General features: G+C 26.3%; 5 protein-coding genes across 5 annotated transcripts; 3 read left to right on the top strand and 2 right to left on the bottom strand.

Moving 5' to 3' along the window:
* Positions 1-942: 942 nt before the first annotated feature.
* Positions 943-2,325, top strand: MKS88_002031 (alpha-tubulin N-acetyltransferase; the record flags this gene model as incomplete). The annotated part of the gene is made up of 5 exons (XM_067215008.1): positions 943-1,051; positions 1,152-1,201; positions 1,480-1,545; positions 1,805-1,874; positions 2,141-2,325. The coding sequence occupies 5 exons, from the start codon at positions 943-945 to the stop codon at positions 2,323-2,325; spliced, it is 480 nt and encodes a 159-aa protein (XP_067074328.1).
* A 1,527-nt stretch (positions 2,326-3,852) lies between these two features.
* MKS88_002032 (uncharacterized protein) lies at positions 3,853-5,851 on the top strand (the record flags this gene model as incomplete). Its single annotated transcript, XM_067215009.1, has 9 exons — positions 3,853-3,921; positions 4,074-4,199; positions 4,312-4,363; positions 4,476-4,528; positions 4,711-4,764; positions 5,013-5,066; positions 5,196-5,277; positions 5,603-5,710; positions 5,790-5,851. The coding sequence occupies 9 exons, from the start codon at positions 3,853-3,855 to the stop codon at positions 5,849-5,851; spliced, it is 660 nt and encodes a 219-aa protein (XP_067074329.1).
* Positions 5,852-7,045: 1,194 nt separating this feature from the next.
* On the bottom strand, positions 7,046-7,939 carry MKS88_002033 (uncharacterized protein; the record flags this gene model as incomplete). Its single annotated transcript, XM_067215010.1, has 1 exon — positions 7,046-7,939. The coding sequence occupies one exon, from the start codon at positions 7,937-7,939 to the stop codon at positions 7,046-7,048; it is 894 nt and encodes a 297-aa protein (XP_067074330.1).
* Positions 7,940-12,226: 4,287 nt separating this feature from the next.
* Positions 12,227-13,903, top strand: MKS88_002034 (ribosomal RNA-processing protein 8; the record flags this gene model as incomplete). The annotated part of the gene is made up of 3 exons (XM_067215011.1): positions 12,227-13,089; positions 13,411-13,507; positions 13,769-13,903. The coding sequence occupies 3 exons, from the start codon at positions 12,227-12,229 to the stop codon at positions 13,901-13,903; spliced, it is 1,095 nt and encodes a 364-aa protein (XP_067074331.1).
* A 244-nt stretch (positions 13,904-14,147) lies between these two features.
* Positions 14,148-16,153, bottom strand: MKS88_002035 (proline--tRNA ligase; the record flags this gene model as incomplete). Its single annotated transcript, XM_067215012.1, has 2 exons — positions 14,148-15,808; positions 15,877-16,153. 2 exons carry the CDS (start codon positions 16,151-16,153, stop codon positions 14,148-14,150), a joined length of 1,938 nt encoding a protein of 645 aa, XP_067074332.1.
* Between the last annotated feature and the right edge of the window lie 715 nt (positions 16,154-16,868).

A 16,868-nucleotide genomic window follows, 5' to 3' on the forward strand; every position in this document is an offset into this window, starting at 1 on the left:
CACAAATATTAAAAAGGTATTCATCCTAGAAAAAGACTAAATATTACTTGTTTTAACGAATTCAAGGAGTAACATCATGATATATGTAATTATGTGTTTTGCAGCTGCAGCCGTAGCTATCTTTGTTATTTGCATGGTTTAATTAAAATTCCATGTCTTTATATTTGCATCGTGTGAGATTATTTTGTTTCATTATATTATATTTTTTTTTTTTTTTTTTTTTATTCTCGTTTTTTTATCGAAACTTAAGCTGTTATTTGTTATCAATTAATTTTTTTAAACAGTGGCACATAATCCATAATTTGTTCCTCCTTCTTTTGTATAACTTTATACCCAAATAATAACTTGACCAGTTCGATTAGCATATGTTTTCAAGGAAGTATTTATTCTTTAACATGTAGAATTAATAATAAAATAAGCGCTACGGTAGATCAAAGGAGAATTATGACAATGCTCAACTGTAGAGCGTTTGTTCGCTTGTCCTTTCGTATGTTTGTTTATTTTTTTATTTTTGTTTTTTTATAACTCCTATTTTTGCATATGTACCCATTTTTCTACACAAAATGGACAAAAATAAATTTCCAACTTAACATTTTTGCGTACATTTATGTGCAATAAATATATGTATTATGAAAACATATCAAAATTAATTTTTTTTATTTTTTTTTTCTCACTGTGCTTTTGTTTGTTGATGAGTCAAAGAAAAAAAAAAAAAAAATCTTCTTTTCATCTTTTTTTTACCTTTTTTTTACCTTTTCTTTACCTTTTTTTTTCCTTTTTGTTACCTTTTTGTTACCTTTTTGTTACCTTTTTGTTACCTTTTTGTTACCTTTTTGTTACCTTTTTGTTACCTTGTTTTTACCTTTTCTTTTTCTTTTTCCTTTCCTTCCATTTTGACTGAAATGTTATGCTTTTATTTTATTAAGAAAATACATTACAATCATGAAATGTGTTCCTAGTAACAAACCTCCTGGAGAAATAAAACAACTTCAAATTAAAAAATTTACACGGGATGATTTGCTTTGTTTGAGGAATTCTGATATCAGCTCATGTATAATTTAAATTCGAGGAATTACTTTTTTCAGAAATTTCACTGTTTCTTATTGTTAAGCAAAATTTATCTGTTTCTTTTTTTTTTTTTTTTTCGCAAGTCCGAAGGTTAGAAAATGACGTTCACAAAATAAGCCACCTGTCCAGCAAGGTAACAAAAAAAAAAAAAAAAAAAAAAGAGGTACGAGGAAACGGGTCCATTGAACGTTGATATTTTTAATGAGTAATAATATGATTCGTTAAAAGGAGGTACATATGCATATACCTGTATACCTATACATATACAAATACATGTACACATATACATAAATACAACATGTGTGTGTGCCTATGTTAATCCCTGTTTATGTTTCCTTCACTTCAACGTGCGAATAAAAATTTCATGATTTGCATTCTCGTTTAAACTTTTCCTCTTTTGTAACTTTAAAGGATCAAAAATTATATGGGGTTTTAACTTCATTGGTGAACATAATGGACAACGATTACAAACTATACGTAAGTCAAAAATGTGCGCTTGTTTTCACTCATGCGTGTAAGCGTATGTATACAGATGTGTATATGTGTGTCTGATCATTCGATTATATATGTGTATGCGTACCTTTCCATATAGTGCCTGACACACCAAAATAATCTAATAGGAATATTAAAAGTAACGAATAACAAAATTGCCCTTTTTTTTTTTTTTTCTTTTATTTTTCACTGGAGTTTTAGATTAATATTATATGCATATTACTACTTTTTTGTTCTCCCGTAGATAGGCACGAAAAACCTGTATCTATATGACAAAAAAAAGCTACATTATCGAAGTTGCACGTGTGTATTAGGTTGTTAAATGAGTGCACATTTATAAGCTCATATTTACTCGTTCATTCGTTTGTTCATTCGTTTGTTCATTCGTTTGTTCATTCGTTTGCTCATTCGTTTGTTCATTCGTTTGTTCATTCGGTTGCTCATTCGTTTGTTCATTCGTTTGTTCATTCATTCATTTATTTACTTTATTTATTTGTTTTATTTATTTGTTTTTTCCACATCGGAGGAACCCCAATTCAACATGGTAACGCTGCAAATTTTCTGTTCGTTCCCTTTGTAGATTTTTACATAATGAAAGATTTTCAAAAAAGGGGCCTTGGAATTGTTATAAAGAAATATTATGGAAAAATGGGGAAAATACAAAATGCAAAAACGATAAAACGACAAAGCTATGACGATAAAGCTATAATGACAAAGCGATTACAACAAAGCGATTACAACAAAGCGATTACGACAAAACGATAAAGTGCAAAATTATATACCCAGATATACTAATTTTGCAGTTAACTTATATAAAAGTACATGCGCATGTTAATGATATTATTCCTGTGGTTTACATTTTTTAGGAGCTTTTTAATTGTATGTTAAGAGACAACACAATATCGCCTTCAAACTTATGGTAAACACGCACACACAGGCAAAGACGCTTGGACCATAAAAAAAAAAAATAAAAAAAAAAAAAATACTTTTTATTTAAAATTTCGTGTTGCTTTTTTTTTTTTTTTTTTCCTTTACTTTCTCCATTCTGTTTAAATTAAATGAATTGATAAAGTGCTACTTAAATATGAAACCTCATTTTCCTTTTTTCTTTTTACTAATTCAGCTACGACAATCCATCTTACAAGATGCAAAATTTTCTCAAAAAATATTTCGCCCCATGCAATTTAATTAAGCAGGTGTTTCTCCTCATTTACCTTATCATTATTCTAATAATCATTTTTTATAAAAATAAGAAATATTAAAAAAGATTACTTTTTACTAATTTTAATGTTTATGCTTTTTTTCTTTCTTTTTTAAGCCCAATAATTTTGTTACCTTTGATAATTACTTTGTTTGATGAAAAGCTTACTTGATAAAAGCTTAATTCGATGGAAGCTTTATTCGATTAATACCCTGTCCAAGTAATAACATAATAAAGATTAAAATATGCGAAAATATGTATAAGCAAAAATTGGGAATATTTTATAAAATGAAAAAGATATGAAATTTGCAAATGGACGGATTAATTTTTTTTTTTTTTTTTTTTTTTTTTTTCAACATCAGAAATAGCTTAAAAAGGTACGAGTAAAAAATATAGAAAATTTAGAGAACATAATTTTGTCAATTGTGCAAATAAATAGTATTCATAATTTTTATAAGGATTATTATAATCTCATTAAATTCTTCCACTTTGGGGTTTGCTAAAGTTTAATTAGTGAAATGTCGTAAGACATATATAATGAGCTATATATATATATATATATATGTACATTTAGAAAACGGAAGAAATTATTTTTTTTTTTTTCGAATTTTTCTTTTAACTATCCTTTTGTCTATATATATATTTATAACTAAATCTGAAGTTTAAATATTTCACTGCTTCCTTATTTTGGCTGAGTAAGACCGAAATAAACTCGCACGATTTTATATCCTTTTTTTCCTTTCGTTTCTTCGTTTTTGTCTTCGTACCCTTTTGTCGTCCTACCCTTTTGACATGTTCATGCATTGTTGTTTGCTCTTCATTTTATATTCTCCTTATTTTAAGACAGTTTTATATTTGTCTATAATTTTCTCGTTACATTATTTTCTGGATTGTACATAGATGAACATTGAGATTAGAGCTGTCAACTACTTACTGCTTAGTCATTTGAACTCCTTAAACGTGTAAAATTATTGAATAATATGTACCGTTTTCAAATAATACCAAATTATTTATGCATACATATATACGTACCCACAAGAACATTTGAGAAAATCATATTATATGATAAAACAAAAAAAAAAAAAAAAAAAATGGACAGAAAAGAAAACAAAGCATTTACCACTGATAAAGCAAATAATCTGTCTACGCATCAGAAATTTGTAAAAGAGAAAAAACAAAAAAAAAAGAAAAAGAATTTATGACGCATGTACATATGTAAAATATATATATACATATATGTATGTATAAGAATTTCCACCATAATGCAACTTATTTTTCCTATGATTTTTTTTTTTTTTTTACCATAAACAAGGATCAACTAATAGATGAATACTACTCCAACTTAAAAGATGAAAAAACAGAAATAAAAGTTGAGATAAATACTAAAACAGGAGATCACGTATTCAAGTCGGTGGAAAGAAATAAAGCTGATTACGCGGTTAAAAACATTAAAACGAGATAATTTTTATATTTCATAAAAATAAAATCTTAGTGCTTATATAACTAAAAGAAATCTTTCTTTTTTTATTTTTTTTCCATATTTTCTAAAGAGATTTGATGAGAACGATGAGCCACCTATCTTCTCCGATTTAGTTGAAAATGGTAAGCTTTGTTCTGAAAAATTTTCCTTTAATTTTTCCCTTACTTTCCAGTTCTTCCTTTCTTTTTTATTTGTGTACAATATTTTCCTAATTTGTATATGTTCTTTAAATAGAGAAGAAATTCGGAACAGTAAAGATCATCAACCCCTTGCCCAAAGTTGAAAGAGTAAAAATTTAATCTTCCTTATCTTACCAAAAAGAAAAAATAAAAGAAAAAATAGAGAAAAATATTGCAAAATATGGCAGAAAATGTCAAAGTCAGGAAAATCATGAAAAAATCTAGAAAATTATGACAAAATCTGAAAAAGCTAAACATTACACTAAATAAAACATACTTACCCTTTTTAGAGAGATGAACTAAAAGATAGCTACATGCATTGGCTGAAAACAGAAAAGTTAATGGTACTCAAAATTTTGTTAACTCATCACATTTACAAATTTAATCCTCTGCATTTCGTAAATTTTATTTAATTTTATTTTATTATATTTTCTTTCTTTTTGTTTTTTTCTTTCTTTTTGTTTTTTTTTTTTTTTTTTTTTTTTTTTTTTTTTTTTTTTTTTTTTTTTTTTTTTTTTTTTTTTTTTTTTTTTTTTTTTTTTTTATTTTTTTTATTTTTTTGTTTTTTTTATTTTTTCCCCTTTGTATATAGAGACCAAATGAACGAAGGCTCGAACATGAGCACATGCAACAAAAATACTTGGAAGTAAAAGAGGACAATGATAAAAAAATAATTTACCTATATACGGAAATGCTATAAATACGTCGTACATACATACATGCACAAATTCATGTATTTATTTGACGCCCCATTACCTCCTTCCCCCCACTGTAGACCTTAAAATTATCGGAAGACATAAAAAAAGACGTAAAGCTCGCAAGAGTAATAAAATCGCATTATCCTAGAGGAATAGTTGGTTTTTCAAAAATTTTCAAATGAATGATTAAATAGGCAACTGTAGGTAGATAGGGCATACAAGACAAGACAAAATTGTACAAGTAGACAATACTTGCTTAAACAGTATACTCATACTTAGTAGAGTGCGAATAGGCAAAAGCGAAATTAAACAAGATGATAGAAAACAGTATCATAAATTGTATAAAAAGGGATATATATATATAAATATAAGTTCATATACGCAGTAATGTATGCAATGATATATGCCCTATTGTGTACATTTACATATAAAGGAGTAACTTGGTTATAATTTTCTTTTTATTTTATTTTTTTATCAAAATAAGGTGTTGATTCCATATACAGTGAAAACACTGTGTTGTATAAGGAGAAATACGACGAAATGACGAATAAACGAGAAATTAAAGAGAGGAAATTAAAAGAAAGAGGAGAAGGTACATTATGTTAAACCACAATTTCCATGAAAACTCAAAATTTTATTTCCCTCCATCTTTCTTACATCCTTTTTTGCAGTTCTAGAAAAGTATAACAATAAAAATGGCAACTTCCTAACTTTTGAAACGGAAAATAAATAATTTTTTTTTTTTTTTTTGGAACCCTCAAAATGTTTCTACAAGGATCTTCCTCGGATTTTAGCTTAGCACTGCGCATGCTGTACATCCATGCAAATATGCATAAATATACACATACCTACATAATACATGCGTACTTGCATACATATATATATATATATATATATATACGGCAAGATACATATGTACATACAGGAACGCACACAAATTAGATGCAATGGAAAATCTGTATTTGATATTTTGGAATTACTCAAAAAAAAAATTAATTTTATAAATTACATTCTTTACAATTTACACTTAATTGTGCTTTAATTTTTTTTTTTTTTTATTCGACAATATGGGAAAAAGGGATGGAATAAAAAAAAAAAAATAAAAAAAAATAAAAAATTAATAATAATAGTAATAATAATAACAATAGAAATAACAATAGTCATAATAACAGTAATAACAATAATAATAAAAACAATAAACAGTCGTGAAACAATAAAAAAATAAAACAATCATGTGCTCTTCGGTTTTTATACTATGACTAAATTAAGCACATATGAATTAAAATTTTGCAAATAAAATGAAAAAACAAAATAATACAAAAAAAAAAAAAAAAAAAAAAAAAAAAAAAAAAAAAAAAAAAAAAAAAAAAAAGAATAAAATAAAATAAAATACCTACTAGTAGAAGTAGTAGTACTACTGCTAGTAATAACAATAACAGCTATCCATTTGATCATTATACTTCCAGGGTAATGCCACACGATATACCGCTGTATGTATGTATTTTACTGTATACGAGTTCGTTATTTACGTAGACCGGTTCACCTGCACAAATTTAAATGCTTCTTAACATGAAGCTAGACAAGCGTAGTACAGTGTACTCTCTATTAAAAAAAAATAAACGAATACTAAAACAAATAAATTTTTTATCATAAATTATTTTTTTTTGGAACATTTCGCGTGTTTGCTCATACCATATATATATATATCAGCTAAAAATGGTTGTGACCTATTAGAAACAACTAGGGGGCATGAATAATATTAAGAGCATACACGCATGCTTCTATTTTAGGTTCTGTCCATCTGGTTAATCGGTTAGTCGGTTAGTCAGTTAGTCGGTTAGTCGGTTAGTCCATTTGGTTGGTCCTTATGGTGTTCCCATTTGGTTTTCTTATCTGATTAGCCCATTTTATTTGGCCCACTTTAATATTACCCCATTTGATATGAACTATTTTGGGTGGGTAATTTATTCGGGTCGTGGTATGCCAAATTGCCATTACAGCAAGGGCAGTTCGTTGCATTTCCATATAAAATTTTGCCATTATTCGGACCTTCAGTAGATACATATACGTCGTTTCTTCCTATATTAGCATTATAATTATGTGAAAGATAGTTGGAAGAGTTGGCCCACGGATAGGAATACTGCTTGTTATACATATTTACATTATTGGCATTATTATAATCAATGTTATCATCTAGGGGTATATTATTCTTCAGCGTTTGATTACTCCCTTGGATATTTACATTATGATCAGGTTTAATGTTGTAGTGGTTAAAAGGCACATAAGATTGTACATCATAAATAATGGAAGGATTCACAATTATATTTCTTTCATCATCTTTCTGAATTATTGGAATGGACATTTTTTTTAAAACATACCCCTCTATAGTTTTAGTCGATTGTTTTTTGTGTTGTATATTACTACCTTTATTGGCTTGAGTTGTATGTTCTTGATTCGGAAGGTTACTACTTATGGGTAAAGTTTTCTGTTTTAATGATGCACCATCCTTAGATGAACCCATTTCACATGTTTGTAATTTTGTAATTTGTGCTTTAACCGCATTTAATTTTTCCTTTTTTTTTTTCTTAATGTTTTTTATATGCAGATAATAAAATATAATGAAATCAATTGTAGCAAATAATCGCATCATTAAAAAGACTTTAGTAAACTCATCATCCATTAAAGGTACAAGTATCGAATTTGTATATTCATGAATTTCTACCAATGATGTAATAAAAACTAGAAAAACACAAAAGTACATCAATCCACTGGATGATAAAAATAACGATAACACTGTAGCAATTAATAGCGTGCAAAACATTATGTAATCTAATTTTTTTGCATATACATAAGCCATCTGAAAAACGTATGTACCAAAATAAAATAAACAGCACAGGTAAAACATTTTAGAGATTATGAAATTCGAACATATATCTTTCCTTTCCTCCATTTTTGCTCTTGTAAGGCCACAGGTAGAAAAAGTGAAGAAGTATGTACGTGTGTAAGGGGGTATAAATATATGTACGTTGGAGGAGGTATATATATATATATATATATGTATATATTTTTGTATAAATATATGTATATATTTATATTTATGTGGAGGAAATTCTAAAAAAATTATGCTCTTTCCAAGAACGCGTATAATATAACGTTCGGTGCACGGATAAATTGTTAGACTGTATATAGGGCACTCATTAAAGATATTATTTTTATTCTTTCGAGCACTTTGATTTAAAAGTATGTTTTTCGGTTTTGTTTCGTTATGTTTTGTGTTGTTTCGTTATGTTTTGTGTTGTTTCGTTATGTTTTGTGTTGTTTCGTTATGTTTTGTGTTGTTTCGTTATGTTTTGTGTTGTTTCGTTATGTATTGTTTTGTTTCGTTACGTATAGTTTCGTTTTATTTGATTACGTTTTGGTTCGCGCTTTAGCAAACGTATGCATGTATATATATTTTCATATATTTATATGCTCATAAATTTTGTGCAGTTATATTATTAGTGCCTATTTTATGGTGATAATTTTAAGTACCTCCCTTACTCATGCAAACACACAGAGAAATATTTGAGCAGTTTAAGCGAAAAAAACAATAATAGAGAAAAATTAATATTGAAAAAAAAAAAAAAAAATTACAATTCACATTTCACTTTTTTCATTTTTTCCTATATGTTTAATGGATCACGTAAAACACAATTTTATGCATTTTTTTATATATCCTTTTTTACAAATTTTGTAGTTCATATTATGTTGTTTATTTATTTTCCTTATTTATTTTGTTTATTTATTTTGTTTATATATTTTGTTTATTTATTTTGTTTATTTATTTTGTTTATTTATTTTGTTTATATATTTTGTTTATATATTTTGTTTATATATTTTGTTTATTTATTTTAATTTTATTTTTATTTTATTTTTATTTATTTTTTTTTTTTAAGCCTCAATAATAATTTAACATGTAAGCATGCATTTTAATAAAATTGTCTAAAATTTATGAACAGTTCATAAAAAAAAAAAAAAATTAAAAAGACCATTAAATTTGGTATAGTATACAATGTAGTAGGGGAAATAGAAAAATGTTAAAAAATATTCATACGAATTTATATATCTAAATTTATATATCTATATTTATATATCTATATATACATCTATATTTATGTATCTATATCTATATCTATATATATATATATATATATGTACAAATATTTAGTTGCATTTAGAAAAACTCGATTTTTTTTAATAGCGCCAGCCCCTTTCAACCCCATGCCCACTTACATAATTGTATATTCTTCTCCCTCTTCTTTACTTTTAGTTTGTGCATAAGCATGCTTTTGAAAATATAGAGAACGTGTACAATTTTTTTTTTAAATATTGAAAAGTTAAATTAACATAGGAATGCACGATTCCAGGAATATGTTTTCCTTTTCATCAGTATTTGCCGATGCTCTTACTTATACACGTGTAGGTATATATACATACAAACATACATATACACATATACGCATATTTGTACTTGTATGTATATGCATACATTGTGGATTTCAAAAAGTTAAAGGAACTATGTGCTTCCTTTTGTTCTACTCATGCGCAATCGAAACATTTCTCTATCGAAATGCCCGGATCATCATATTTTGAGGTATGCATTTTTTTTTAACGTTGTTCATAAACCCTTTTTACGTGCATTACTCTGCAAACAAAAGAATTTTAAAAATTTACTGTTTCCATGAATTACCAATGCTGCGATATGTTCAAAATTGTTAACAACTATAGATGCTTTTTGTTTAAATTTTTTGCTCATTTTATTTCAAAAAAAAAAAAATTGAATTAAAAAAAATAAAAAAAAATTAGGAAAAAAATAGGAAAAATATATGTACAAAATAGGAAAATATGAACAAAATAGGAAAAAAACATGAACACAAAATAGGAAAAAAACATGAACAAAATAGGAAAAAAACATGAACAAAATAGGAAAAAAATATGAACAAAATAGGAAAAAAATATGAACAAAATAGGAAAAAAATATGAACAAAATAGGAAAAAAATATGAACAAAATAGGAAAAAAATATGAACAAAATAGGAAAAAAATATGAACAAAATAGGAAAAAAATATGAACAAAATAGGAAAAAAACATGAACAAAAAATAGGAAAAAAACATGAACAAAATATGATCAAAATGGGAAAAAAACATGAACAAAATATGATCAAAATGGGAAAAAAAAATGAAAAAAAAATTCTCCTTTTCCAAAAGTCTAATTCTCATTATGCTGTTTTACAAAGTTTTTAATTTTTTTTAATTTATTTTTCAAGCAAACGAAAATGTTTAGTTCTTAGAGTTTACATATTTATAGTATCACGCCGTTCACTGTCATTTCATCCAATTATTAATTTTGTGATGATACAGTACTTCGAATACTTAAGATAATATGTTCATACTTAAAAAATATAACTGGAAAAAATTTTATTTTAAGCATGTATCAGTTGTGCAGTTTGTTCCATAACAATAGGTTGCAGCTTATGGTTAAGTAAGGACAGCATACATATATATATATATATATATATATGGAAGTGTTCATGTACGTGCGTGCAAATATATATATTTATGTACATACATGTGTATGTAAAGGCAAGAACATGAATGAAAATTAGAGAGGCGGTTGGTCAAGCCCACCTTTTCAACAGGTAAAAACATTTTTAATTATATAAGAACACATTACATTTAATAAATTTAAATGAAAGGTAAAAAATTATATTAACCATTAGTTTGTACTAAAAAGACATTGTTTTTTTTTACACATCTTCCTTTTTGAATAGCATCGTAAAAATATCATTTCTTTTTATTTTAATTTTATTACACCCCTTTTCTAATTCGTTTACACATTTTACAAAGAGGTGAAACTAAAAGGGAGATAAGCATTACACACATATGTAGCTAAGAAATGGCTAATTAAATGACTAAAAAAAAGAATAAATGCATGAAGAAATAAATAACAAAATAAACAGCGAGCAAATTTTTTTTTAAAAACAAAATAAAAGCATACACTTATGCACATAATTTTTAAACGTACAAGAATTATTATTTTAATAATTGTTCTCATAATTTGAAGGAAAAAAACAAGAGTATATATAGAGAAATCATGGTGGACTGAAAATGAAAAAGCATTTTCTTATAATTTAACCCTGGGTCTATGAAAAAAAAAAAAAAAAAAATATATATATATATTAAAATATACCTTTCTTATCAAAGGAATAAAAAAAAAAATTTAAATACAACTATTGTAGAAAATAAAAATTAGGAAAATATGGTTATTCGTATTACTTTCATTTTTGTTAAAAACGATATAATATACTTTATGGGTAATAATGATCTATTCAATAATCATTCAGGATAATACAACAGTATAATTAAAAATTATGATTTATTAATTGATAGGTAAAAAAATTGATTATATATCTGTTTTGGGAAGAGGGGAAAAAAAGAAATTTTCTTTGTAAATAAATAAAGCACTTTTTTTCTCTGTTTTGTAAATAATTAAGCATTTTTTTTTCTCTTTTCTGTAAATAACTTTGCGATTTTTTTCTCTTTTCTGTAAATAACTTTGCAATTTTTTTCTCTTTTCTATAAATAAATAAAGCAGTATTTTTTTCTTTTTTGTAAAAATTAAGCACTTTTGTTCTCTTTTTTGTAAGTATTTACAACATATCTTTTTTCAATTTTCTGAAATTAAAATGATTTTATTAAGCAAAGAACAAAAAAAAAAAAAATAGAACAACATGAACTACAGAGTGAAACGTACATATATATATATATATATATATATATGTATGCTTCACTCATTACATCATATCCGATATGGTATAATACTAAGTACCGTAAGTAAAAAAAAAAAAAAAAAAAAAGAGAAGCGAAGCGAAATATAATATATAATATAATGTCAAAAGAGAAAAAGAACGGTGATAAAAAAAAAAAAAGAATTAGTTAAAAATAGTAACAGATAAATGAAAAAAAAAAAAAAAAAAAGGAGCAGTTAAACGAATAGCACAATAAATAAAAATTTTTAGTTTTAATAACACAACAAATGCTTGCCTTGTACCTAGTGAAAATTTGAAAGATGAAGGAAGTAACACGACGTAAGGATAAATTAAATATGGAACAAAATGATACAAAGAATGATTTGACAATTGGGCATATAATAGTAAAAAACAAGGACAATGTTGTTAAAAAAAATAATTCAGGTTATTCCAGAAAATCGGGTAAAAAAAATAAAAATAGTGTTGATGCAAAAAGAAAGAAAAGACTAATAGATAAAAAACAAGTGAAAAAAAAGAGGAAAATTAATAAGGTAAAAAATGAAGAGGACAAAAAAGAATGTAAACAATTTGCAAACTCAAATAGTATGGTTGAATATAATATAAATAAAGTGGTCTATGATATAAACAAAAATGACCTCATACGGGGGGATGATAATAATTATAAAAATGTTTATTTAGAAAGAAATAAACAAAAATATAAAAAAAAGAAAAAAATCGAAAAGACCCCAGAAGACATAGTTAATTCGTCCTTATTCAGGTACATTAATGAATTTATGTATACGAATAAAAGTGAAACTGTCCAAAAAAAATTAAATGAAACAAAAAATGTTTTTAATATATATCATATGGGTTATAAAAATCAAAAAGATAAATGGCCAAATAATCCAATAAATGATATAATAAAATATTTAAGGAAAAATTTTACAAAAATTGATAAAATAGCAGATTTAGGATGTGGAGAAGCAGAAATAGCTAAAACGTTAAGTGGTTGGTCCATAAGTTCTTTTGACTTAATTAAATTTAATGAGTATGTTACTGCTTGTAATATAACACACTTGCCTCTTTCGAACAATTCTCAGGACTGTGTCATTATATGTTTAAGTCTTATGAATACAGATTGGCCAAAAATTATATTTGAGTCAGTTCGATGTCTCAAAAAAAAGTTAAACTCCTTAAAAAAAAAAACTATTTTTTTTTAATAATAATATGGAAAAATTTAGTCAACCGAGATGTGATGAGAATTTCCTCACGTGCATATATCTATATCTATATATATATGTAGATATACACAGATAGATATACACAGATAGATATACACAGATAGATATATATAGATAGATATACACAGATAGATATATATAGATAGATATATATAGATAGATACGTATATTTATATGTGTAAGAAATGTGCACACATAGATATATGTCCACTTACATATTTATGCAAAACACTTTGGCTCTTTTTTTTTTTTTTTTTTTCCAGGGCAACATTAATAATAGCTGATGTGGTTAGCCGGTTTACGAATTACAAAGCATTCGTTAAGTTCATGAGCAATGTCGGGTGTACACTATCGAATCAAGTACGTCATATATATGCTCATATATAATATATAAACGTCCGTAGATATACATAACTGCGTGTAGTTATATATTTAGTGCTTTCTTACGTTATTCTGATTGTTCTGTTGTTGTATGTATTGTTCCATTTTGGTATGTATTGTTCCATTTTGGTATGTTTTTCCCCGTTCTGATATGTGTTTCCCTGTTCTGATATGTGTTTCCCCGTTCTGATATGATTTAATTTCTTTTTTTCTTTTTTTTTTTTTTCCTTACCCGTTCAGGTAAATTTGGATAATTTTTTTTACATATTCTTTTTTGAGAATAATAAAAAGGACAATGTTTCGCTTACAGTAAATGAAGGAAAAGTTAAAAAGTTTTCAAAACTATTAGCTCCATGTTTTTACAAGAGGAGATAACACCTCATTTAGAAACCGCAAGTGGGTGTACACATACGTTCATTTAAATGCACACATGCATAAAACTTGGAAAGCTACATGGACATATGTGGAATAAAGGTTAAAAAAAAAAAAAAAAAAAAACTGCATCATTGTCGTAATTTAAAATAAACTGCATCATTGTCGTAATTTAAAATAAACTGCATCATTTTTGTATTTTAAAATAAACTGCTTCACTCTTGTAATTAAAAACAAACTGCACAAATTACATAAATTTGAAATACCTGAACAACTGCTGAATGGTCATCATTTTCGTTTCCTGTGAAGAGCGCTTTCTGTGTTCAATAGTGATATTTTGAAAAGCTAAATATAATTTGTTTGTGAGAATATTGTGTGAACTGTCTATATAATTATAAAAATCGACAGGTACTTTAACGTTTTTATCTGTTTTATTTAAATTTATAATAATTCTGTTGGGTACTCCTATTAAATCGCAGTTTTTTAGCTTTCTGGACAAATGTAAATCTGTATCATCGTAATATATGTCTACATTATTATTTTTGAATGTATTGTATATAAATAAGGCTAAAACGTATTCAACATCATTGCTGTTTAGGGGATTGTAGAATATGCGTTCAGTCGACTCTATCGTTTTGTTTTCGTTGTTTTCCTTATTTTCATTACATCCTGCACCACCGCTAAGGGCTTCTTTTTGTTGTGCGTCGTTTACTGTAAAGACTTGACCAGCTTTCGTTTTAACTTCTCCAAGTATTTTTCTAATTTTTGTAGAGGAATATTTACTTTTCTGATTAGTTTGTATGAGATATACTGTAAAGGGAGCCAGGTGTTCCGGCAATTTTATTCCTTCGTGATCATAAAAACTGTCCACTAAGAAGTAGAGGAGTCTGTATATGCCAATTCCGTAGGATCCCATAAGAATATATTTTTTTTCATTTTTTTTATCTAAATATTTTATGTTTAATTTTTTTGAATAATAATCTCCCAGTTTGAAAATGTGTGCAGCTTCTTTATATTTTCCATCTCGACATAACACTTGAAATTCATGACTTTCCACTGCATTCATTTTGTCCTTTTTTCTTTTTTTTATAATATTATGTGTTATATTTAATTGTTGAAAAATATGACTATAACAATTTTTATAAATTTCATAAGTTTCATTCATGCATTTTTCGGAGCTATGAAATGAGTAGCCATCTTTCATTAAAAATTCCTTACTTTTAAATAAACTTTTTTCAAATCTTTTTTCATTTCGAAATTTATAATTAAATTGATGAATTAATATAGGCAAACATTTTGCAGTTATATTTTCATTAAACACTTGATTAATTAATGATAGAGATGCTTCTTCACAAGTTGGACTTAATATACATCCATCATCCTCCATTTTATTTTTTACAATTTCTTCTGCATTTTTATTAAGTTTTTGTTGTTTTTGTTTATATACATATAAAAACTCATCACTGTATAGCTTACTTCGGTCTGATATATTCCATAATTTTTTTGCTTGAAGAATGCTTAACATTAGACAGTGAGAATTAATTTTTTCTAAATGGTGGTTTACAAAATATTTTATTTTATTTATTACTCGAAGTCCTAATGGTAAAATATTATACAGTCCATTTACATCCCTGATATAGTTAGCTCGTTGTAACAATTCGCTAGCTTTATCCCCATTCTGTTTTATATTATCATTATATATTTTATTAAAAATATATTCAGAGCCAAAATACGATTTCTTATTACATGATAGAACAATTAGCGCGTTATATCTCTTGATAATTTTTCTTCTCACACCATTATTATTACTATTATTATAATTTGTATTATTATAGCTATTATTATAATTCGTCTTATTATAATACTTATTTATAAAAAAAATATTTTTTTTTTTTTTTTTTAGTATATCTAATTTTGAAGAAAAAACAAAATAGAGCAAGTTCATGAAAAGCAAAAATTTAAAAAACATTATATACCGACTGATTGCATTTGCTCTTCTATACTTTTAAGTATCCCACTATGCTGCGTATCTCCTGATACTTGATACGTTCGAGGAACGGGCGAAATTATTCCTTTCAGCCAAGAATTGTTATAATAGAGAAGGAGCTGGGTGGTGCTGCTTCCGCTGCTTCCACTGCTTCCACTGCTTCCACTGCTTCCACTGCTCCTACTACTGTTACAACTGCTGGTGAAACGTGTGTATATAACATACGTGTAAATTATATGATATAAACAACACAACTGTGTAATCATGTATGAACATGTAATTAACTGTACGTTGACAATGCTTAAGACCTTTCTCGAACTACTTACTGCTACACAGTTAAATAAAAGATATTAAGGGGGAAAAAAGAAAAAAAAGAAAAGAAAAATACAATACAATAGAACAAAATACAAACAATATATTAGAACAAATTGAATTTTCGGCCGTCATCCAAAATTTTGCACCATTACTCAGCTCACTTGGAATGCAGTTATATTTATTTTTTCTCAATTTTTTTCCCAATCTTATTTCCTTAATTTTTTTCCTAATTTTATTTCCTTATTTTATTTCCTAATTTTATTTCCCTATTTTTTTTCCCAATTTTATTTCCTTTTTTTTTTTTCCCCCAGTTCTATTTCCTTATTTTTCTTCCCAATTTTTTTTTTTTTTTTTTTTTTTTACAATCCTTTCTCCATTTAGCCTCTAAGTATACAACCCATACAAGGAAACCCCATGATCGTCCTTTTATCTCTGCTTATGAATTATGCTTAGTGACATTCGACAAATGATGAGTTAATTTTTAAAGTACTTAAAAAATATTCCTTGAAGGGAAATTATTCAAGGTTCATTAGCCGAGAGAAAATAGAAAAAAAAAAAAAAAAAAATAAAAAAAAATACGCACATACAAGTGTTCTTACGTATGCGCATACGTGTATAGTTACATATGCACAGTTTTACATGGAGCTACTTCTGCTTAGGTGAAAA

The sequence above is a fragment of the Plasmodium brasilianum genome, chromosome 7 (assembly GCF_023973825.1).
Source record: "Plasmodium brasilianum strain Bolivian I chromosome 7, whole genome shotgun sequence".
Lineage (NCBI taxonomy): Eukaryota > Apicomplexa > Aconoidasida > Haemosporida > Plasmodiidae > Plasmodium > Plasmodium brasilianum.